Genomic DNA, 26,585 nt, shown 5'->3' with positions numbered 1-26,585 from the left:
ATTTGAGACCAGCCTGACCAACATGGTGAAACCTCGTCTCTACTAAAAATACAAAAAAAATTAGCCGGGCATGTGGCAGGTGCCTGTAGTCTCAGCTACTCGGGAGGCTGAGACAGGAGAATCACTTGAACCCAGGAGGCAGAGTTGCAGTGAGATGAGATCACATCACTGCACTCCAGCCTGTGTGACAGAGCGAAACTCCATTTCACACACCACACACACACACACACACACGTGTTGGTAAAGAGATAAGTTCAATAACGGACATTCTGAAAAATAAAAATGCAAGAACATGTAATTAAGAAATAGATGGTTGAATCATAAATGAAACTTAGACAATATGATGAAGAGTCCATAATATTAAGCCTTACATTGTACTGCTTCCCTCCCTCCATCCCTCCCTCCTTCCTTCCTTCCTTCCTTCCTTCCTTCCTTCCTTCCTTCCTTCCTTCCTTCCTTCCTTCCTTCCTTCCTTCCTTCCTTCCTTCTTTCCTTTTCTTTTTCTTTCTTTCTCTCTCTTTTCCTTCCTTCCTTCCTTCCTTCCTTCCTTCCTTCCTTCCTTCCTTCCTTCCTTCCTTCCTTCCTTCCTTCCTTCCTTCCTTCCCTTCCTTCCCTTCCTTCCCTTCCTTCCCTTCCTTCCCTTCTTTTCTTTTTCTTTTTCTTTTTCTTTTTCTTTTTCTTTTTCTTTTCTTTCCAGAGTCTGGAGTGCAATGACGAGTCAGGCTGGAGTGCAATGATGTGATCTTGGCTCACTGCAACCTCTGCCTTCTGGGTTCAAGGGATCTTCCTGCCCCAGCCTCCCAAGTAGTTGGGAACTACAGGTGCATGCCAACATGCCCAGCCAAAGTTTATATTTTTAGTAGAGACAGGGTTTTTCCATGTTGGCCAGGCTGGTCTCGAACTCCTGGCCTCAAGCAATCTGCCTGCCTCAGCCTCCCAAAGGGCTGAGATTACAGGCATGAGCCACGGCGTCTGGCCTTCGCATCTATTAATGATGTAACGTATTTTTCCTAAAGTAATCACATGTTGATAGAAGCTTTTTTAAAACAAGTGTGCCTATTCCACATGATAGCCCTTCAAGATGTATGGTGACTAATACGTTTGTCATCATTTTTCTCTTCTTATAAAATATTTTTAGATTCTTAAATAATTATCTTTCAATCATGAATTGAGAGACCTCGCCACACTTTCTGTTTTTCTCGGAATGAGTTTCAGTGGATCTGTTCTTAATATGTAGTATTACAGTTTAATAGTGTTTGGGGCTGAATATTTTTAAATGATTCTAGAAATTAAAACTTCCATGTTCTCTGTTGCATGCTATAAATGTATCACACATACCTTAAATTGAATTAAACAAGAAAGTTGTCCTGTATTTAATTCTACATGATATGATATTGTCCTTGAGTTTTGGGAAAGAAGAGAAAATCCTTCTGGATAATTTTGTCTGTCTAAAAAACTGTATCACACATAGAAGAGAACAATTCTGATAATTTAGGTGATTTTGTAAGAAATTCAAACCTAAAACTTCCTTTTCTTCTAATAGCATATATTTACTACTGAATAGAAGATGTCAGATTTATTAGAGGTAAAAATCAAATCAGGTTTCAAAATGGAAAAAAAACAAAAAAACAAACAAAACAAAACAAAACAAAAAACCAAAAAACAGATTGTACTTGATTTGGGAAAAATTGCACAGACAACATGAAAGGAATATGGGCTATGTAATCCTCATGCAGCAATGATTAATTAAACTCGGATTCCTTTTCAAAGCTTGGTCTCCACATTTTAGAACTAAGTACATAGTGTACTGTCTAGGACTATTTCTAACCCTATATATTTTTTCAGACCCACCTTTGATAGTTTTTGTTTTTGTTTTTGTTTTTTTCCGTGAGGAAGAAGGAACAATAGACAACAATAAAATTTTCAAGGCTGAGGTAGCCTTGACTCAAAAACTGACAAAAGAAATGCCTTTCCATTCATAGAATCTTGCTTTGCAATAATCTGTTATCTAATGTATAATGAGGTGTTTTTGTGGCTGAAAAATAACAGACTTTTGAACAGAGAGGGACTATAGTCTGGTTTGGTTTTCCTGTTATAGTTCACCATATTTCATTACCACAGTTCCAGCAGGAATAGAGTAGCTAGTCTTTTACTCTAATAGCAACTAAAAAATAAGGGCTTCTCAAGAAAAAGCAACACTGAAAAGGAAAAATAATTATGCTCACTACAGAACGATAATCAATTATAAGATATATGGTAAAAGTAAAACATTCAGTTTTTATAGAATAAAAATTTTAAAATAATTATAAATAGGCATAAAGGTTGTATGTATTTATACATGTGCATATGTATATCTGGGTTTTATTTACTATAGTATGTAATGATCCATTTGGGATTTCATGAAGAAGATGACTTATTTTCGTAATATAATTTGTTATAATATAAGTGCCTCTTATCACCTATTTAAAAATAATGTCACTACTTCTACTGTTTCCATATTTGACTTTTGGTTTTTGAAGATATTCCTAATGCATTATCTCTTCAGCTTTTTCATACCACTTTTGCGTCATTGCAAATGTCAGGTCTCTAATCTCTCATCTCTGCCAGTTCAATGACCAATTTCTGATCTTGCTTTCATCCTTAGGGTCCACTACTTGTTAATTACCCTGTTTATACACTTTTAAAATCAGTTAGAATCTTTCTTTTTCTACAACATGGTTGCAGAAAGATTGTTGAGGCTCACAACTTCAACCATCAATCAAAATTGTTATCTCCTGTATCAGTCCCTACAACTTGAACACTCAACATAACCTGAGAGAAATTTCATAAATATGCAGATTTCTGCCACTATAAGTTCCTAGTACCCGATGTTTATATGACCTTAACACTTCTTTAGTTTTTTTAAAAAAGTAACAATTATTTATTGGCACTGTACCCTAGATCAATTATGTTGATTTTTAAAACTTTTTAAAGTTTATTTAGATACGTCTTCTCATTTCAACGTGACTGTTTTTGCATCATATAACACATTGGCACTGTCAGACATAATGTACCTCAATTACTCCCCACACAACCCACACAGATCACAAATAATATTTATTTACTATATTTTAGATGGAACTCTGTCTGGATGTCCAAATATTTCAAACAGTTAGATACCAAACTGACTGTGTTTGAAACTTCATTAGTTAGATAGTACCCAAACCTGCTACTATTCCTACCTTCTATTTTGGTGAATAGCATCCAAGAATCTGTCCACTTCCCGGTCCTAAAATATTGGAATCCTCCTACCCTCCACTGTGTCATTTCCCATATTTAGTTAATCACAAAATACTCTCTAGTACTCTTTATAACTGCTTCTTCCCAAACGTTCTGCCAGTGTCATAGTTTAATTCATCATTGCATCATAAACTATCAATTAGCAGGCTCTCAGAGCAGGCTCTGACTTCCCATTTCCAAAACGTCCTTTCAAACAGAAGCCTGATTCTATTGCTCCTGAATTTCTAAATTTCAGGCCTTCACTGTCAACTATCATAGCATTTTTAATTAAACTTATTTTTCAAGCAGACTTAGATCTTCTATATGTAAAGCTAACTAAAGCAGAGTTGCTTTAGTGAAGGGTATGGGTGCAGGAGATATATGAGTACATGGAGTCGTAGTCATCCCCACCTTTTGAGACATTCATTCCCACCTGGAGTTACTTTAATGAGACTCCAGGATCCAGAGTCACAGTGAAGAAGTGATAAAATCTGAGTTCCATGGACATGAAGCACAATGCCACGTAGGCTATAGCATCTGCCTACAGCCCTATTTGCTCCATCTCCCTTCCCTATGCACCCCATATCCAAATATTTCCAGTGACTTAAACCTGCTCTTCTCACTTAGGACTGAGTTTTCTTACATGATGTTTCTTTGCCTTTATCGCATGAAAATCCAACGCTTCCTTAAAGCCTCAGCTAAAGTGTCACTCTTAATTAAATAGCGTGCAATGTGTTCCGTACTAGGAATTCAATGATTAATAAGATGGCACACCTGGAGTGTGCAACTCGGAAGCAACCCTGGCACTCTTGTAATTTTACAAGACACCATTTGTCCCTTGTAGCATCCCTGTCCCTTCTCTAGCCCCACCCATGCCAACTCCAGCCATTTAGTATTCATTAATTGAATTAACTGCCTTCAGAGAAATTATCTTTCTTTACATATAGTGTAGAAATCAACAGCAATTACTAGTAACTGGTAGTTTCCTGAAGAATATAGTAATTAAAAAAGGGCGTAATATAGTATATTAACTCACTTAAGCACTCATACTGTTTGTTTCTGTTGTGCAACACAATGTCCAAAATGTTGCATCTGCAATAGGAAATGTCTGGTACTTGTTGCAGGTCAGTGTGACAGTTTTTGTTGTTGTTTCTTCCCAATTGTTTTATAAGAAAGAAAGAGAAGATTTTCCTGGCACCCTTTAAATAATAATGGGCGCTCAATTGATAGGTGTGTCATTTAGTAATTTATTTTATTCTATTTTATTCATTCATTAATTCATGCATCCCATCATCCATTTATTTAAACTCATTATATGCTAGGAATTCCATGGGAAAGCTGAGGATTCTTTAAAGTCAAGCAGAAAGATGAACAATTATGTGATCAATTATATTATAATAAATATTATAACCCACTTTTGAACTGACTATCTGGAGAAAACAGTGAGGTGCCTACAGGAGCCCAAATAAAACTAGAGGAAAAGAGGAGGTGAACCATTGCAGGAGTTATTCAGGATAAATTGGAGTTATCCAGTATAAATTGGATTTATCCAGGTAAAGTTGGGGAGGGGAGTAGGTACAGATGGGAAAGGATGCAAAAGGATTTCCAAGGAGAGAAATCAACATATACATTTCTATTCAAATGTTTTTTTAAATGTCCCATCAAAGGGCAGTGTATGAACTGTAAGGCATTCAGTATTCATTGATTCAAAATTCATCACTTACAAATTGATATTTACTGTTCAAGTTGTTAGGGATACATCAGTGAGCAAAGTAAAACCCGTTTCCCCTAGTCATTTACATTCTAGTGGGGAGAGGCAGACAAACGGAAAAGTAAATGTGTGTACCATATCAGATGGTAGTAAGTACTATTGGTAAAAATGTATACAAAAAGAGGCTGGAGGCCGGGCACAGTGGCTCATGCCTGCAATCCCAGCACTTTGGGAGGCTGAGGCAGGCAGATCACAAGGTCAGGAGTTTGAGACCAGCCTGGCCAACATGGTGAAACCTGTCTCTACTAAAAATACAAAAATTAGTCGGGTGTGGTGGTGCACAACTGTAATCCTAGCTACTCAGGAGGCTGAGGCAGGAGAATTGCTTGAACCTGGGAGGCAGAGGTTGCAGTGAGCTGAGATGGCACCACTGTACTTCAGCCTGGGTGACAGAAGCAAGACTCCATCTCAGAAAAAGGAAGGAAGGAAGGAAGGAAGGAAGGAAGGAAGGAAGGAAGGAAGGAAGGAAGGAAGGAAGGAAGGAAGGAAGGAAGGAAGGAAGGAAGGGAGAGAGAAAGAGAGAGAGAGAAAGAAGGGAGGGAGGGAGGGAAGGAAGGAAGGAAGGAAGGAAGGAAGGAAGGAAGGAAGGAAGGAAGGCTGGAAAGTGCAGTTTGAGGCTGAAGATGACCGGGAGTCTGGGATTCTCATAACTAAGATAGGAGATCAAAAAGTTCATTTCTGTTGGTCCCAGAGCAGATGATGCTCATGGCTTTTTAAGTATTGGGCATGGCCTGGAGTGGAATGAGGGAAGAGGGCCTGTCAAGGTCATAGCCCCAAGGACCTTAGGAGACTGGAGGAAGATAGACTTGTCAAGAGCACTGAGAGGTCTGGGTCTGGCCTGGACTCCAGTTGTGCTGCTGCAGATGAGGCGAGAGAGGTAGCCAAGACCAGGTGGTGAAGAGTTTTGCCTGTCATACTAAGTGATGCATTTTATCCAGAAGAAATTGGAAAGTCATTATGAGATTTTAAGCCAGAAAATAATTACACTGCTAGTAATGTAGAAGCTATCATGGAGAATGAGGTTGAAGATGTAAAAGGGTCCAGAAGATATTTCAGATTGAGAGGAGATGTAGTAACAGCTATCTCTGAAAAAACATTAGGTGCCTTATCATTGGTTCCCAACTCTCCCATTGCTTGTTTGATGAGGCAATGGTTAATTTGCACTGTGATGCTACACGTATCAATAAGCTATAATATCAATAGGAGGATTATGTCATTTTATGTTTTCTGTGCATTGAAGTCACACTCCAAGTACTTTTTAGGCAGAAAAGGAAAAATGATTATTTTATGTCTGTCAGAAAGTTAATCAATTAAGAACAGAAAATTGTACAATGAGAATGAGATACTTGAACCTTGGGAGAAATGTTCTTTCACCAAATAGACTTACTGAATGTTCTTGTCCAAAGGTATACTTTATTAATTGTGCTGAGAAGAAGATATTTCTCTTATTAGGACTGTCTTGAGGATATTAAATATATATGTGTGTATGTGTATTTTTTATTACTGTGCTGTACCTTAACAGATCTTTTATAATTGATAAGTTATTTCAGTTTCCACAATGCAAACAAGGAAAGACAGGGTCCCCAAAACACAAACTGAACATACTACATAGCTTGTGTGACTATGAGATCGAGGAATTCCTGACACATAGTAGATTTTTAAATATTTTGATATTTATTAATGTCGATATACTTATTACTGTTGAGGTAATAAACTTACTGACATAGAAATGCTCCAGGAATAAAGATGAAATAAATTCTGTCTACTGGCCAATTCACATTTATTTATATCAACATTTACATTCCATATACCTCTGTAGTATTTAATTCATACTTCTAATTATTATCATTAGAAGTAATGATCCACAAATTATTTTACTTCAAAAAATATTTTATCCTACCAACCTCTTCCTTGCAATAATTTTGTGGTCTTGTTTTTAATACAATTACTGCCAGTAAGGGACGATTTCTCTTCAAGTCTCTCCTTTAAACATTAAATGGTTTTTAATATATTAGACTTGATTAATCAGGTTTCTTTTTTCTTCTATCTGAATATTCCAAGTAAAATTTGGTCCTCAAATTTTCCACCTTTACTTTATTATTAGATTTATTCACCCAACACACAGGGATTTCTGTATTTTCATTTGCATCTTAATGATTGCATACTAAATGATAGTGTTGTCTTAACATTTTTGTACTTTCATATTCAAAAATATTTATTTACAGTTTGTAATATTATAGTAAAAGGAAATAAGAGATTTAATACCCTGCAGAGGCCCAAATCTATCATAACATTTTTTCACTCATAAAAACACCTAGTCATAGCTAGAAAATATGCAATGGTGTTGGACACTTGCTTTGATCCCCTGGAATGAAAAGTCTGTGGAAATGGGATTTTCCTCCTTTGTTCAAAGCTTTATCCTCAATACTTGGGATCTGGTTTTACATGACTAATCTTAAGGGTCCTGAATATTTATTGTATTTATGATTATAAAGGGCATGCTAGTTGTATATCTAACAAAAACACAGATGAGCAATAAGAAAAATCATACATAAAGATTTGGCAAATATATGTGCATGTTTACACATGCAAGCACATATATAAATACATGTTCACAAACATATTAAGATGGATGGCCCAAGACATGGGCCAAATGGAAGATGAAAATTTAGAGTTCTCAGCTATGGCTATGATTTCTAATATTCTTTCAAATGTTTACGACTTAATCAATGTATCCACTCTTAAGAGTCTTGAAAACCAGACTCTTGCCGGGCGCGGTGGCTCAAGCCTGTAATCCCAGCACTTTGGGAGGCCGAGACAGGCGGATCACGAGGTCAGGAGATCGAGACCATCCTGGCTAACACAGTGAAACCCCGTCTCTACTAAAAATACAAAAAAAAAAAAAAAAAAAAACTAGCCGGGCGAGGTGGCGGGCGCCTGTAGTCCCAGCTACTCTGGAGGCTGAGGCAGGAGAATGGCGTAAACCCGGGAGGCGGAGCTTGCAGTGAGCTGAGATCCGGCCACTGTACTCCAGCCTGGGTGACAGAGCGAGACTCTGTCTCAAAAAAAAAAAAAAAAAAAAAAGAAAACCAGACTCTTAAAAGGAAGGTCTTTTATTGAGAGGCAGAAGACAGTTTCCTCTGATTTATTTTTCTCTGACCAGCCTCACAGAATCATGCTTAGAGTATAAAACTCCAATTCAGGCCAGGCACGGTGGCTCACGTCTGTAATCCCAGCACTTTGGAAGGCCAAGGTGGGTGGATCACCTGAGGTCAGGAGTTTGAAAACAGCCTGGCTAACATAGCGAAACCCCGTCTCTACTAAAAATACAAGAATTAGCTGGGTGTGGTGGCAGGTGCCTGTTATCCCAGCTACTTGGGAGGCTGAGGCGGGAGAATCACTTGAACCTGGGTGGCAGAGGTTACAGTGAGCTGAGATTGAACCACTGCACTTCAGCCTGGGCGACAGAGCGAGACTCTGTCTCAAAAATAAATAAATAAATAAATAAATAAATAAATATAATGAAACTTCAATTCAGACTGCATTTTGAGTCATACCTGTGCAACTCGTTCTCACTTCTGCTTTCTTAAATGTAAAATGAGGATAATATGTGTATGTTTTTTATTAACGATTGTGAAACTGAAAGAAAACATGATGCATGTAAATCATTTGAAATACTATTGTGTACATTATAAATGCTTAATAAATGTCAGTCATTACCATTATTCATTAAATAAATTATGTTTCAATGTTTTGGTGTGCATACATAGCATAAAGGTCAAATTCAACATATTGGTTGCGCATGGTTGCTCGCACCTGTAATCCCAGCACTTTGGGAGGCCAAGGTGCGTAGATCACTTGAGGTCAGGAGTTTGACACCAGTCTGACCAACATGGTGAAACTGTGTCTCTACCAAGAAATACAAAAATTAGCTGCGTGTGGTGGCTCACACCTGTAATTCCAGCTTCTTGCAGGCTGAGGTGGGAGAATCTCTTGAACCCTGGAGGTGGAGGTTGTAGTGAACGTGCCACTGCACTCCAGCCTGGGCATCACAGAGTGAGACCCTGCCTCAAAAAAAAAATCGACATATCACTTTTCTTAAAGATATTATACATTCTGAACAATATCTGTACAGTGAAATTTAAGAAGATTATTGAAATTTATTTTCATGTGATAAATACAGAAAATTTGGCATCATGAGCTCTTTTAATATGTGGTGGTTTAATTATTTTTGTCCCATACTTAAATATATTCAAATTACTGAGAGTAATTTAAATAGTTTTCAATTATTTACCTGCATACAGTATATAGCCTACACAACTGTATTATCTGCATACAGTATATAGCCTACACAACTTGATATGGTACCCACTAGCTATCCATTGCTATTTAAATTTAAATTCACTAATAATTTTGGTCAAATAGTCATAGGTAGTTAATTTTATTGTATTGAAGAGTGCAGAAAGGTTTTTTTTGTTTGTTTGATTGTTTTGTTTGTTTGTTTTCGAGAGACAGAATCTTGCTCTGTTTGTTGCCCAGACTGCAGTGGTGTGATCATAGCTTACTGTAACCTTGAATTCCTGGGTTCAAGTGATCCTCTTGCTCAGCCCCCCAGGTAGCTGGGACTACAAATGCATGCTACCCTACTGGGTAATTTTTAATTTTTTTATAGAGATGAAGTTTCTCTATTTTGCCCAGGTTGCAGCTCGAACTCCTGGACTCAAGTGATCTTTTTGCCTTGCCTCCCAAAACACTAGGATTATGGGTGTGAACCACTGCTCTCAGCCTGCAGAAAATTTTATTGGACAGCACTTGTGTAGACAGATCTCATTTTTACTGCTTTTAAAAAGATTCCAAAGTTTGGAATTAGATGATTTGTCCTCACCTTTTTGCTCCGTTGACTGACTGGTATGTGATCACGAACAGTTTACTTACTGACTTTCCACTTTCTCATCTTTAAAACAGAATTGTAGGGTCAAATAAGACCACTGTACAAAAATAGTGTTTGCACACAACCAGAGCTGTTATTAATATTGTTCCTTCACAGAGATTACTCTGCTTTTCAAACATTATCCCCAAAGACCTGCACTTTAAGTCCTTCTCCCTATAATTGCTTGTTTGAGGTTTTTGCCAATGTCCAAACAGATGAAAACCAGAGTGTGTTCTCAGAGAGGTTTGTCTGATCCCAGTTTCATATCGGGGACTGTAGCTCATAGTCTGTCTTCTCTTTATAAAGAATCACTATCTCTATTACATTTCTTATTCACTGAAAATGCCATCTACCTCATTTTGCTGTCGGTTTGGATAAACATAAAGAACAAAAGATAATTATAATATACTACAACAAGCATAGTTGAAAGATTAAGTGTAAAAATCATGAAATGTATGATAATACTGGTATCAACTATTTTTATTCTGATTATCTATGCTACTCATTATGACTAATAGTAAAGATGTTGGAAATGTAATTATATTATGTGATAAATAAATCTGATACATTTCTGTAAATTGAACCAATATTTTAAAAGAAAAAGCTAAATTACCAGTGTTTTATTGCCTTATACATTTAGAAATGTAATTCATGTTACTGTTTTTGACTATTTCATTAAGAAATAGAGAAAATGTCACTGTTTTCATTATCTGAACTGCAAGTGTTTGAAAATAAAACAAACTGGACCAGAGGCACTAATTTAACAGGTACCTAAAACTTATCTGCTAAGAATTGAACCTGAGGCTGGAATTAAAATTATCTATTAAACACAACTTTTGAGGTTATTGTTTCAAGAAGTGAAGTGTCTAGATTGGAGGATAATGAAAATCATGTGTTTAGAAATACGATAACAGTAGGCAACATTCAATTTAACTAATGCTAACTACTTTTTGTAACTAAAGCTTTGAAGAATGTGTATATGCATATGTATGTATGTGTATATATAATGAAATTATTTTAACAGAAATAAATGCTAAGTACAAGATAATTATTCCTAATAAGACTAATATGCTCCAGTTACAATGGTTATTTTTCACTTTATTTTGTACTTTGTTATATATTATAATATATACACATACACATATATATGTATTATATATATATATATACACACACACACACACACATTTACTTCACTTTTGTGATGAAATATTTAAAGTAGTATAGCCTAGGGCAAGTAGAAGAATCTGCAGATTATACTACTTTAAGTTTCAATTGCAATATTTACTCTGAAGCTCTGAAGCAATATTTAGCTCTGATCACTTGAGGCCAACAAACAAACAAACAAACAAACCCATCCTTTTGTTTTGCCCAGCTATATGTTTCGTTTTAGTTATAAAGAGAGAATTTCGCTGATGACTGGGTGGGTAAAATTGACCTTTGTTAATTAAAGATAGAATTTTGAGCTTCCTCACCAGAGGCTGTTGCTGTTAGAGAGGATCCCACTTACTATTTCATGTTGTCATTTTACCATCTCAGCTGTAGTCAAGAAGCCTGGCTTGCAACTTCTTGGTTGCCATACATGTTGTCTCCTAAGCTTCTGAATAACCATTAGATTAGTGCAAACTTCTTAAAAGGAAAAAGGACTTTTCTTCAGGGTAGTGAACTGCATTCGAGGAAGTAGTGAGCTTCAGCCAGATTTAGGGAAAGGGCAAAAAAAAAAAAAAAAAAAAAGTAGAGTAGAGTGTAAAAATAACCCCTATGGAGTTAGATTGAGGACTAGGGCCTGCTTTCAGAAAAATAAACGATAACATAATATAAAGAAACATAAGAGAAAGTGGGCTGATCTTGGGGAGGTGGTGGGAGCAGGAATAAACCTGTGAGCTTTTTAATTTTAATTTTATTTTTACTTTTATTATTATTATTATTATTATTATTATTATTTTGAGACAGTCTTGCTCTGCTGCCCAGGCTGGGGTGCAGTGGCACAATCTTGGCTCACTGCAACCTCCACCTCCTGAGTTCAAGTGATTCTCCTGCCTCAGCCTCCGAAGTAGCTGGGACTACAAGCATGCACCATGACACCCAGTTAATTTTTGTATTTCTAGTAGAGATAGGGTTTCATCATGTTGGCCAGGATGTACTCGATCTCTTGACCTTGTGATCTGCCCGCCTCGGCCTCCCAAAGTTCTGGGATTACAGGCATGAGTCATGGTACCTGGTTGAGCTTTTTTATTAATTAAACACCTCAAAATTTAATCAAGTTGATGAATGAATAAACTGTAGTACCTCCCAACAATGCAATGTTACTCAGTGATAAAAAGAAATGAGCTATCAGGCCATAACAAGACATGGAGGAAATGTAAATGCATATTAATAACAGAAAAATCCAGTCTAAATAGCCAGTCTGTATGATTTCAACTCTATGACATTATGGGAAAGGCAAAATTAGGGAGAAAATAAAAGGTTCAGAGGTGGGTGGGAGGGCAAAGATAAATAAACAAAGTAGAAATATTTTAGGGCAGTGAAACTTCTCTGAAAGATACTATAATGGTGGACACATCATTATACACCTGTCCAAACTCGTAGAATATACAACAAAAAGAGAACCCTAATGTATATTATAGAGATTGGATAGTAATGAGATGTCAATGTAGTTTAACCAATTGTAACTGATGTACTACTTTGGTGGGGAATGTTGGTAGTGGGGAAGAATATGCATGTGTAGTGGGTAATAACTTTATAAACAGAAGTAGAATTAATGTGAAACATAGAGAGATATTTGAAATAAGCAAGGCTTTAGTAAAGAAAATGAAGGAAAGATGTAAAGCAGTGTTCAATCTCTATGCGGTCTCAATTTTGTTGTGAGCCTCAAACTTTTTAAAAAAGAATAGTCTTTAAAAAATTAAGTCCTGTTCTATAATTTTCTTTTTATCAGGTAATCATAATAAAAGGTCTTTGACATCTTATCTTCTTCTTCAGTGTCCTCTATAAATCATTGCAAAAGAATATATTTTACCCCTCATATTTGGCTGCTATTGGACTTAAGGAAGAGTTGATTAGTTCTTCAATGTATAGATTGAATATATGCCCATATTTCTTTTACATAAACTTTAAGCTATTTAAATGTAAAACTATGACACAATTAAATATGTGATATAGCTTTAACATTCAGTTAATAATATTTCATGGAAAGAAAATACATGATACAGCTTTAAACATTCAGTTATCCATATTTCATGTAATAAATACATGATACAGCTTTAAATGTTCAGTTAACAATATTTCATGAAAAGAAAATGGAAAATATTACTTATTTTTTCAAACAAAAATAATTTAGTACAGTAGCATATTCCTTGAAAAACGTGGTGCTAAATACAAATTATATGTGTACGTTCATGCTCAATTTATACATTACATACAGAAAAGACAAAATTATGTGATCCTTACATTCTCAATTGTTTGTGTTCAGTATGCTGAAAGCTGATAATTAAACACCGTGTACCTTAGTTGTGTAAGTACAAATGATCATGCCGTGTTCTGAATAAAGTGAAGATCTATAATATATTTGACTTTCTTTCAAATAAATGTCAGAGCATTTTCTTTTATTTCTTTTTTGTTTTGTTCTGAATTTTTCTATAAAAGAGTTAAATCAAGCTGATTAAATCATTTCAGTACCACAAGGGGAAACGTTGGAAAAGAGGATTAGCTCATCAGCAGGATGAGTTAGGTCACAGCTTATCCGACCATAATTCAAGAGCTGTGTTCTCCAAGTCTGAAAGTTATGGTCATGTCAAGGGTCAGCGCCAAATGTTTTTTTTTTTTTATCATAAGTTGGAACTGCTTATTCCTGCAGCTGGCTGAGCTTTAGTTGACTAGTTTCAATTACTCGGGTCATTTTTTTTTTTTTTTTTTAAAGCTCAGGATTGTCTTCAATTTTCTGCCTTCCTTGGTTCATAAATAACTATTAGTTTGTATTAGATATATATTGATACTTCTATTAAGAAGGAAAGTCCATTTACAATATATGTCTCTGTTGATAACTTTATAAACAGGAGTAGAATTAATGTAAAACATAATGCCACATTTAAAATAAGTAAGACTTCATTTAAAAAAGAAATGGGCCAGGCATTGTGGCTCACACCTGTAATCTCAGCACTTTAGGAGGCTGAGGTGAGTAGATCACGAGGTCAGGAGTTCGAGACCAGCCTGACCAACATAGCGAAACCTCATCTCTACTAAAAATACAAAAAAAAAAAAAAAAAAAAAAAAAAATTAACCGGGCGTGGTGACATGCACCGCTAATCCCAGCTACTCAGGAGGCTGAGGCAGGAGAATCACTTGAACCCAGGAGGCAGAGGTTGCAGTGAGCCAAGATTGCGCCATTGCACTCCAGTCCCTGGGTGACAGAGCGAGACTCTGTCTCAAAAAAAAAAGGATGAAAGACAAAAAAGCGTGTTTTTTTCAAACTGTGATTTTTGGTCCGTTGGTGGCTAGTAAGTTCAGTTTAGATGGTCTTTGAGAAAAATTTTAAGAATAGAATAGAATAGGAGTAGGTTAATATAGAAAAGAAAATATTTGAGCAATTATGAATCCCACTAGTGTGTGTGTGTGTGTGTGCATGCATGTGCATTGTGTTAAGATGGAAATTATTTTTCTTACATTTTTATGATTGACCTTGAACAAAAATAGTTTGTAAGCTACCAGTGTAGAAACAAGAAGGTGAACTTGTCTTGCTGGTTATGAAACTCTAGGAAATTGAAATCTGTAAGACTGTCCCTAATCTGTAAAATGGGGAAAATGCACTCTACCTCACAGGGTTCAGGTGATAATAATGTGCGATAATATGTGTTAAAGCTCCTACCATGATTTCAGTCACATATTAGGCACTCAGTAAATAGTTCCCTTTATTAAAAAACTCCTACTGTGATTTCAGTCACATATTAGGCACTCAGTAAATAGTTCCCTTTATTAGTGACAACATCACCAATGATAAAACTAACTTGGGACATTTCACAACACATTGAATTATATGCCTGGGAATCTTCAGATGTCTTGACGAGATGATGGGTATTCATGGAAAGTTACAAATTGAAAAACTAGACTAGAGCGAGAGATATGCAGGTAGATCTGTGCTAAGAACAGGGTTCTAGAACTGTATTTTGTTCCAATTATTCCTTACAGTAGCTTCTGGTTGATTAGGAATCTAGTAGTCATTCAACCCATTAGTTATTGCTCCCAAATACCTCTAAAAATGTCATATATCCCTCAAGGGATAATTGGAGTTTATCTTCAGGCCTTGTCAGATACACACAATCTGACTTCAGTGGCTTCTGGGTAAGACAGAACTAACGAGTTATTGTGAACATATTTCAGTTAGATTATCACCAGGCAGGTAATAAGCAACCTATATCCTTGTCATAGCACAGACACAGATAATGGGTTTCAGAAATAAAGTGAGAACCATTTAAAAACCAAACCACTAATATGTTTTTACCTCTCTAATATCGGTCATGTTTATCCAGAGTTTTGCTTATGTTCTCTTTATTCTTACTCATGGGCAAATCCTTTGATGGTAAAAAAGGATGTCTTCTTCATGGTACTGGCAAATATTTAAAACAAATACATGACTTTATGAATGGATGATTACTTATTATCAATAGAGAAATTATATTGTGAAAGACTCACATTTTTTTCTTTAGTATTTTGTGAAAAGTCCATTTTAAATATCTTCCCAATGGATTTATAGCTATCACTACCTAAAGCAGAGAAAGGTGGGATAGGGAAGTGGGTCTTCAAGCATTTACATGTGCACCAATTCACCTAGGGTAATATTATTTTGACCCGAATACCATCCAGTGGGAGACAGAGCAGTGCCATGTCTGTGGATCCCAAAGAACTCTCCTTCATCTACAACAGTCGTAGGCTGTGTCTAGCTGCTATACTGATATTCCAGAGAATTTGGTTATTCTATGCCTAAAAAATATGATTTTCTATGTAGCCTGTGTGTTCTCTCTCTCTTTTCTTAATTTGTTTTCTGTTTGAGATCACTGTAAATAATTAACAAAATATAAAGACAATTTTTTTTTCCAGGTCTGAGAATGAATAAAGGTGCCATCACCCCTCCCCGGACTACTTCTCCTGCAAATTCAAGTTCCCCAGAAGTAATCCACCTGAAGGACATTGTCTGTTACCTGTCTCTGCTTGAAAGAGGAAGACCTGAGGATAAGCTTGAGTGTATGTGTTTCTTCATTTTGTTTACTTACCACCGTTGGGGGCAGGAGAGAAAGGACTGAATATTGATTAACTTAAAATTGCATTAGTACAGTTCTATACTTTTTGTGAAATAAAGTGACCCTGCTTAATAGTAAAAATTTCCTCCTGCTGATAATCAAACAATTAAAAGATATTAAGATCTATTAATTTCAGGTTCTTATTTATCAAGTTCCATTTATTACTGATTATTTCTTGATTATGTTTGTCATATGACTTTAAAAAACTGTTCCTCAGTTCTTTGGAGTTAACAAGATGCTATTAGAAAGTAGCTTTTGAGTTGTTTTCATAAAGCATTTATTTCTAGTGTGTGAAGAAACCTTCCCATTAGTGAGTAAGAAACTTGCCTGTAAGTATGCAACCTGCACCTTTTCCCCAGTGGAAATCTCCCTTGCAATCTTCAGCACTAACACTCTTGTTGGCAGAGACACATTATTTCTCAAATGCTAAACCTGAAAGTGTCATTTATAGTATTTGATACTGGATATTATAAATCATTAAACAATAGCTTTGTTTCTTTTAGGATATGGTGGCTAGAGAATTTCTATTCAGCTGAGGGAAAGTAAATAATTACTGTCTTTAACAAAATATAGTGACTGAGCTCTCTCTGGTGGCTAACTATGCTCATTGCAATATAAGAAAATATTTTTCAAGCATTTACTCTAAACCTGTTCATTTGATCATCTATTCTATCTCTGAGGCTCTTTCTAAATATAGTCCTGGCAACTTACTCAATAATCTGATAAATTTGATTATATAGGATATGGTAAATTTAATGAAGAATGCTTGCTACTAGAATGATAGTGAAGATAATAGATCTAAACTTTAATATTTCTAAAGCAAATATAAATAATCATGCTGTCTCAGAATTATTATTGGGAGGCATTTTTAGTTAAATTTAATAGTAACTTTTTGATAATATTTCTCCTTCCAATAAAGGATTTACTGTAATGTGATTATTTAAGAGTCACACCTGCTTAGGTTATGAATAAACCATATGAATATCATTCTTTAAATATATATTTATTATTCATAAATGTTGAATATTTGCATTTCAAGATTTATTTTGTATTCCTAAGAAGTTACAGAAATCTGTCTCATTCCAAAGTAAATATTAATGTTCAGTGAATTTCTATTGAAGTGACAGCCAGAGAGAAAGTTTGCTCAGGTGTTATCAGGAGCACGTTTGGGATGATTATAAACATATAAAGACAAACATTTTTTCCACATCTGAAAATGAATAAAGGCACCATCCATCCTCCCCAAGATGGTATTTGGTCTTGCAGTTTAACTATTTCTGGGTCAACTGTATGTATATTGCTTTTAAGGTGGAATTCCTGAGAAGAATGCTTTTGAGTTTTCACTGTGCATCCTTGAGCCCACATAGATTTTGTCCACAGTTGCAGATAGAATGTTAACTCACCACACTTTTCAAAAAGATGTGATGAATCTCATCCAACTGACCTGCCATTTACTTTTCTTTAGTGTTGCCAACTCCCTTCTCCCTTCTCTCTGTTTTTTTCTTCGACTTTCCCAGCTTTCTTTCAAGCTTACACTAGATGCATTGCATTTTCCTTTTTTTTAACCATTTCTTCAGACGGTTCTTACAGGCAGTGTTGTTATGGCCCAGAATTATCACTATCATTTTCACCAAACTCTTCAAAATACATGATGCTGTCGGTCTGTTTTCTCATATCCTCTAATTTGGTGATTCTTACCACGGCTATACATCAGAATCATCCGAAGTTTGGTTTTCCTTTTCTTTTTTAATGCCAGTGCCTGGCCCTTTCCTATGTCAATTAAATAACAATCCCTCTTCCTCATCCACTTTCTTAACAATTTACCATATATTTTTACTCTTCTAAATTGCATATGTAAAAATTACTAACATGTATTCTTTTACAGTTACAGATTTTTAAAAACGAATTCTCAGTAAGACTCCAAACGTTTGTATTGATGGTTAGTTTAATACATACTTACTCCAAAAGGGTTACAACTTATTAAATACAGTATAGACCAAAAGAATGAAAATGAGAAAAAGCAATTATAATTAACACAGAGACACACGTGAACAAGCACCTAAAATTAACTTTTGCAGGTCAATGTTGAATTTGGATCTTATTTCCAGGTAGCTAAGCAGAAAGAAATACACACACGTTGATTTAGGTTAGAGGTTCTCAAACTTTGTCACACATCAGAATCACCTGCAGGACTGGTACATCTGATTCAGCTGACCTGGGGTGGGATCTGAAAATGTGCATTTCTAAAAGTTTCCAGGTGATGCTGATGCTAATGTTCCAGGGACCACATTTTGAGAAGCACTGGCTTATGCAATTCCTTCTGTCCAGTGAAAACACACATACACAAAGAATTCACCTGAAATAACAGTTGTTTTTCTTGGAGTTGATGAATAGTGACAGTATTTGTTAGGTACTTTTACCTGAGTTATTAGATAAAAGAATTACACTGTTGTCAATGTTTATATAAGTAGTACTTTGTTTCCCCAAATAATATTTTAAAAATCTATTCAGTGCCTCCCACCACTTTCCATTGCCTGTTTTTTCTGCCAGGCATTTATAAAATGTTTATTATAAAGCTTATTCCATTAAAAAATAGCAAACCAAAGTTCCCAAATGTTTTACTGATTACGGGAAGTCCTCACTTAACATCCTTAATAGGTTTTTGGAAGCTGTGACTTGAAGTAGAACAATGTATATAACAAAACCATTTTTTTTTTTGCTCATCAATGTTATAACAAAATGTCATGGAAGGAAAGGATGTTATTCGAGAACCCTCTGTACATTGTTTTGCTTGAAGTACAGTTTCCCAGTATCTAGCAATCATATTGAGTACTAACCATGTAAGTCATGTCTTCAACTTTATTTCCTTTATGCAATCCTAATTCTTCTCTCTGAGGAACTTCCCCGTCCCAAGGCTCTATCAGGTAGAAGGTGATTGTTACCCTTAGACGTGTGCTTTGCATGCATGCATACGTGCATGTGTGCCTGTGTGTGTTGGGGTTGTGGGGAATTCCATTTTTATCTCCCCTGGTTGGTGCCAAGTACCAACCGCCCCTGTGAATGAACAAGGACGTGGTCTCAGGGCTGATTTGCCCTTCTAACTTCAAGCGCTCCTTCATACTTTATGCAGAGTCATCAACCTCTCTTTTACCCTCAAATCCTGTGGCTTTGCCTCCATTTTATTTCAGCCCTTCACTTCTATTACAATACTCCAAGCCTTGTAACTGCCGAGAACTGCTATTATTCTAAAACTAAACTGTCAGCTTTACTTTGATCCCAGCCCGTATTCACTTAGCTTCTCACTCTCCTATTTTAATTTAATGATTGCGTAGTACAGTAATTAAGAACCTTGACTCTTCATTTATAATGATTGAATGCAAACCCTAGGTTGAGAATTAACTGTCTCAGTGATCTGAGTACATTTTTAAAACTTCCTCAGGACTCAATTTTCTCAACTGTAAAATTGGAATGATTAAATAATCTCTATCCCATAGGATAACTATGAGGATTAGATAAACTAATATTTTTTCACATATGTCCCTTCACATTTATTACTTCACATAAATGCATGTTAGGTGAAATAAAAGTAAATTAAAACTGTTTTACCCTTGCCCACTTTACTCTCTCTTGAATTTGCCTGCTGACTTTTGGTTGTCCATCCTTTCAAATTTGAACTGATCTCATAATCCATGATGTCAATTAGTTTTTCACACTTAATTTCAGATATTCAACTTATTTGCTCCTATACTATACTGAGTGGCAGAGAATTGGTGAAATAAAAATATAATTCTTTGGGTTGTAGCTCTACTCAAAACCTCAGCTGGCCTTCAGTGCTCGGTGTTTCTCTCGTCTAGTTTTCTAGTTAAAAGTTAATCCATATAATGTTTTCTTTTTCCAAACAGCTACCTTTTTAATCATCATCTTATTCATTTAGTGTATGTTCTTGCAACTTCCTTTTATTTTACTTAAAACCTTATCAACTAATATACTTTTTTTCCTGTTTCTCTTCTGATTCAGAGTGAAAAATTCCCTTTGATAGTTCCTGATTTCATAATGCATATAATTGAAACCCTAAGGGCATACATACACTGATCTGACCCCACACTCTGCCAGGCTTGCTTTGACTGTGACCTGCACACATATGCACAAACCATGTCCTAGTCACATGGGTCAACTTTTCTAACATCAGACAAACCCTGAACTTTTCCACTTTCATCCCTTTGATTACAATGTGCAATTGCTGGGTTTCACCCCCCTGCCTCCCCACAGTGTAGATTTGATCGAGTCTAGTCCACATTTGAGGTTTACCCTGCATCATGAATCTCTTGCCATCTCCTAATTGGATTTATTTTGCTCTCTTTTGTACCCTTGCACCTACATCTGTGTGTGTGTGTGTGTGTGTGTGTTTCAACAGGTAGATGCTCAATAAATGATAGTTAAATGGAAGTGTATTAAAGTCAATGGGTAAAAATAAAGTCAATGAGTGCCTGAAAATATAAAAATAACATCAACTGTTTAAGATATCGAATAATACTAACTTTATATTTTTGACTTTAAAATACATGATATTCACATTTGAATTTGTGCTTATCAAGTTATTAATGATTCAACAAGAATTTTTAATATTATCTTACATTTTCTTAAAATGTGTCACTGAAGAGAAAATCAGTAGGGAAATATTCAGAAAGTAGATAACTGACATACAGAGATTGAACACCCACCTACATATTAAAAGTTACTTCCCCGTGCAGTATTAACCTTAGAAACAATGAAATTTAATAGTGAAGAGACCTTAAAGATCACCTAGTCAACTTTCCTATAGTTTGTCAATGAAAAAAAAAAAAAAAAAACCAATAGAGGGTGGTTATTAATTACACTACCAGTTTATCTAGTTATGACTAAAACCCATAATTTCTGAGCTACTTTATAGGGCTCTTTTTATTTTGAAAAGCTGTCTTTTGTTGTTTTTATTGTTTCTCTCGTGAATAAAAGGAGAATCTATCTCTCTGTTATACTGGATGTGAAACACACCTAAGCAGCTGATAGTTTTCACTCTGCTTTTAAAGTTTATTAAATCAGTATTGAAATATACAAGAGTGGAAAACAGTGAATTAAAGAAATTCCAGCTTAAATGCCTTTTATAAATATATTTTACATTTTATATTAATAACATATCATATCATATCATATAATGATCATATCAACAACGTATAATGGTAAGTGCAAAACACCAGAGTATGTATAGTAGGATATATTCATTATGAAAACAGATAGAAACTTGCAAATCTTTTGGAAGAGAAAAAAATTGGGATATAAAAATTTATCTTGCATAATATGCCTTTGCTCTGATCTTTTAACTAAATACATGTGTGGGCATATAATTGTTTCTATATAAAGTGAAATTACATGAGCATAAAAATAGGAAAAATGTGGGTTAAACTAGTTTATAACATTGAAACAGGTACCCCTATTTGGAAGCTGTCATGTTGTCAGAATAATTTTAACATTGGGCTTTTTAAGTTTTTGCAGCCAAATATCTATATATTTATTTTGTTTTTAAAAATAAGATCCTTTTGTTCAGTGATTCCCTTGATCTTCAGGCCTGACTTTACTTTTAAATACTAAGAAATAGTCTTACTATATAATTTGAAAATTCAATATTAATAATGTCAATATTATTTTTAACTATAGTTTTAAAAGGGAAAGGTTTTATAGGCTCACCAGGCCAAACAAATTTTATTTTCCATGGAGTTAATAGCTGCCTTTTTTCTAACCTAATTAATTATTTTTCTTATTTATTTATTTAGAGACACAGTCTCACTCTGTTTCCCAGGCTAGAGTGCAGTGACACAATATTGGCTCACTGCAACCTCCGCCTCTTGGGTTCCAGTGATTCTCCCGCCTCAGCCTCGCTAGTAGATGAGATTACAGACACGTGGCACCATGCCTGGCTAATTTTTGTATTTTAGTAGAGATGGGGTTTCACCATGATAGTCAGACTGGTCTCGAACTCCTGACCTCAAATGATCCACCCGCCTCATTTTCTCTATTTCTATAACTAATCAATTCCCAATTTCTCCACCATAAATTTATGTTCGTAAACTTGCGCTCTTCATTTGCTCTTGAATATTTTAATTGATAATCACTTTCACCCTTTATTTTAGTTGTTCTCTTTCTTGAACCAATATGATTTGGATGCTGAACATCCAAGATAGAACTCTGAATTATTATTTTTTCTTGTTTTTTTTTTTTTTTTTTTTTTTTTTTTTTTTTTCTATTTTCCACCTTCTTTTCTTTCTTCTTACGTTTTTCAGTCCATATCTGGGACATCTTTTTTACCTGGTGATGAGATTTTTCCCAATTTTTCTTACATTTAACTTCACAGAGAATCCATTTTATTCTTAGCTTGATCCTTATATGTTCCTATTTGTATTTCATGGATTGAAACTTTCCTTTTAGTTTTAAGGTTTCCCCTCCTCCCTCCTTTGTTGGTTTCTTCCAAACTACTTGTGTTGAAAGAACTTTTCTGATGGTCGTACTTGTATAGATGAGTACTCATACCAATGGTATTGACTTACTGGGGATAAGGAAAGGGACTTATTCTTTCAATATTCGGTATATTCGCTTTCACGTAATTACCTTGTTTTGGTCTTGTGTCCTTACACTCAGAATTCCTGAGTACCTTTAGCCCAGAATTCCTTTCATTTTCACTTTTGCGGAACTCAAAGATCTAGTCTTCTGTTGGGGGAGAGAGCTTACATACACCCCAGACAATCCTGTGAAGATTATCTGTTAATTTTCCAACTCACCACCTTTCTAAGCAAATCTATGCTTCTTCACCTCTACCAGCTTAATTTATATTTCTAAGATGTCTAAGTCAACATATATGTGTACATATTTTCTCCAGCTCCTGAAAATTGTGTTAGTGTTTTCTGCTCTCGAATTTTCTTTCTGCTTACAGATTTATTCATATTTTATCTCTTACTGTCACTATAGTGGTAATTCAATAGAAAACCAAGGTAAATATGTGTGTTCAATACTTCGTGTTTTGCATTACCTAGCTACAATTTTAAATTAGAAAAGTAGACTTATCACTGAAAATTAAAGTCTTAGAATTTCTCTTTCTTCTCCTGGATGAAAGAAAAGTTTTATCCTTGACCTTGACTTGGTAATATTTAGAGTACACAGTACTTGGTATTCAATATATGTGTGATATTTTTATTATTGTTATTATATTAACTAGAGCTTAAAACTCTTCAAACTTTTTTCCTTGATGAATTAGACAGAATTTATAGAGAGCATTAACTCTTGTTAATGTGTTTAGGAATAAATTATTTAAAATATTAGATTCTTCAGGCACTAATGAAGTAGAGATTTTCGGACCAACTTTCCTACTGGAATCAACTGGAAAACTGGAACAAATGTATAGTTTTAAAACCTGTTTAAAAGTTTCAGGAAAATATCAAGGCAACCTGGATTTTTAGGGCAAATTTTCGGGAGAAAGAAACATGGCTTTTTCCATTGAATTTAAGAAATTAAAGCACAAGTCACTTATATATTTTTCTAGATAACGAGCAGAATGGAAGCCAGATATTAGCAATCAAGTACAGTTATATATGTAAAGTGGCTAGAATAACATGTCCAGGTTCAAGTTGGGATTATTACAGACATTTAATTTTGGCCTAACATTAGAAAGTGAAACAATGTATTTTGCCACATTAAGGGAATAAAGAAGAAAATCATAAAAGTATTTTATCACATTCCATATGTATTCTATTCATAGTTGAAAGCAAAACAACTGTAATAGCAGAAATTCTTAAGTAACAGAAAGTAAAGAACTCTATTTATCTAATAATGTGTATATATAGGAAATTCCCATCAAACTTTAAAAGTGAAATATTGAAGTTTCTCTCATTGATATTGGGAACAAGGCAAGAATGGTCACTACTCTAAGTATAATTCAACTTTGTGTCAGAGATCATTGCCCATGGCAATAAGGCAAGAAAAATACATGGAGTTTAAGAGGATGGGAAAGAAGAAATTGAAATTCATTGTTTGTTATAGACTACTCAGTAATCTACAGATAGATCAAATACTTGAATTAATAAGTGTGTTTAGCAAGAGCTGTGCCTACAGGGTAGAAATAGAAATCACTTGTATTTCTGTATGACACCAACTAATAATAAGTAAATAAAATTTAAGAAATTTTACCATTTATCAAATCAAAATTAGTAAATACCTGGGAATAAATCTTTAAAAGCTATTTGAAAGGTATCTAAACAGAACAGTATGAAACATTATTGAGAGAAATTAAAGCTCTAAATAAAGAGGATTATAACATGGTTGTAGATTTCAGGACGCAGCATTTTAAAGATTCTCCCCCAAACAGATCGATAGATTCAGTACAATCACATTAGAAATCCAGCAGTGTTATTTTGGTTAGTTTTTTGTTTTGTTTTGTAATAGGAGAAAGAAAAGATTGGCAAATGTTTTCTAAATGTCATATTCAATTCAATTCAAAAGAAGGGATGTAGAAGTCAAGATAATGGGTGTCTTTGGAGAGAGAAGAAGAAATAATGATGGAGGAGGATGAAAGGAGTTCTGATTTGTTAGTAAGAATTTGATTTCTTGATTTAGAGGTAATAGTTACATCGGTGTGTACACTTTAATAATGTATTAAATAATACATTTATCTGTAAGTGTAATATTTCAATAGTAAGTTCCTTTTTAAAACCAATGTTAAGTATACACTACCCTTGGGAAAGACATAGAGTCAGGTTTGTTTTAACTGGTTGTTTTTAATAAAGCATGTTATTATTTTTAAGCAATATTTAGGAGCACACAGAATCATTGGGAGAGGTACAAAACAAATTCTAGAGGCTGCCCCTTCAGGAATGATGACCAAATGAAGTATAAAATTGGGCTGGGATGGTTTCTTCCAAACACCCGACTCATCCAGAACCCTGGATGTTCTCTCTGAAACCACTGCCACCTCCCGTCACCAGAATGGATTCTGTGCAGACTTCTTTTGCTTAGGTCACTAGCATCTGATTGATAACCTAGGACTGTGCTTCTGTGTGGTGGAGCCTGGGTCATGTGCACAGTCTAGCTTCAAGTCAGGCTAGTAAAGAAAAGGTATCCAGAGTTTTCATTTTCTAATGGTCTTCATAAAGTGTGATTTCCGGAAAATAGGAAGAAGTTTCAAACACTGTCAATAATGAATGCCCAATATCTACACATCGTACCCATGTGTGTTTCTTTGAGTTCATGTTCCCAGTAAGGTCAACAAATAGGAACAGGGTTTCCACAAATTTGAGCAATGTGAAATGGTCATTTTTGCAGTCATTTACTACAGTAAGGGTTAACAGAGTCATAAATGTCCCTCAATCTAAAATATATTTAGACTTTTCTAGGTATTTGCCTTATTCCTGGTAGTTAATCCTTTCTCTGAGTAGTCAGTCAATTCTTACCACTTACAAAGATATTTTTTACTATTTGCTGCTGCACTGCAATCTCTTGGAATGCTAGGTATGCATAATGTTGTATGTTGCTGTTTCCTTCTGCATTTTATTTATTTATTTTATTTATTTTGTTTTGTTTTTTGAGACAGAGTCTCGCTCTGTCGCCCAGGCTGGAGTGCAGTGGCGCGATGTCGGCTCACTGCAAGCTCCGCCTCCCGTGTTCACGCCATTCTCCTGCCTCAGCCTCCTGAACCGCTGGAACTACAGGCGCCCGCCACCTCGCCCGGCTAATTTTTTGTATTTTTAGTAGAGACAGGGTTTCACCATGTTAGCCAGGATAGTCTCGATCTCCTGACCTTATGATCCACCCACCTTGGCCTCCCAAAGTGCTGAGATTACAGGCGTGATGGATTTTATTTTATATATTGACTATGTGAGAGGGAATCATTACCATGATTTATAAATACAGATATGTATGTCTTTTAGTTGGCTTAGTATTATCGCCCTTAAGTCAATAGACAGACATTTGTTTTCTTACACTTTAACATCTTTAACATTTGTTTGCATCTTACAATAAATAGAATATTATAGTTATATGGCTAACGTTTTATTTCTTTTTAGCAATATATAGACCAATTATGCATCTTGTTAATAATCATATATTAGAATTGGTGAAATGCAGTAACCATTAAATACAAAAATAATCACCTACAGATAGACTATCAAGGTCATTATATAATTATGCCTCTTAGTTAGCAACGTCTTTATTAACATTATAGACCTCAGAATCAAGATCATTCAGGAAATTATACAAACTCAACATAAACCCTTACTTCCATTCTTCTATTTTTACAGCTGTGTCTTTCTTCTCT

At 35.1% G+C, this 26,585-nt stretch overlaps 1 protein-coding gene across 19 annotated transcripts in view; it reads left to right on the top strand.

Annotated features, from left to right (window-relative positions):
- DGKB (diacylglycerol kinase beta) overlaps positions 1 to 26,585 on the top strand; it is an 832,080-nt gene that overhangs the window by 250,807 nt on the left and 554,688 nt on the right. For all 19 annotated transcript variants that reach the window (XM_030932056.1, XM_030932048.1, XM_030932051.1 and 16 more), the window contains one exon: positions 16,053 to 16,196. In XM_030932056.1, coding sequence (XP_030787916.1) covers positions 16,053 to 16,196 — 144 coding nt within the window. The remainder of the gene's footprint in view (positions 1 to 16,052; positions 16,197 to 26,585) is intronic.

Source organism: Rhinopithecus roxellana, chromosome 6 (genome assembly GCF_007565055.1).
Source record: "Rhinopithecus roxellana isolate Shanxi Qingling chromosome 6, ASM756505v1, whole genome shotgun sequence".
Taxonomy (NCBI): domain Eukaryota; kingdom Metazoa; phylum Chordata; class Mammalia; order Primates; family Cercopithecidae; genus Rhinopithecus; species Rhinopithecus roxellana.
Note: the sequence above shows the minus strand (reverse complement) of the source record. Positions and strands in the feature narration are given on the sequence as shown.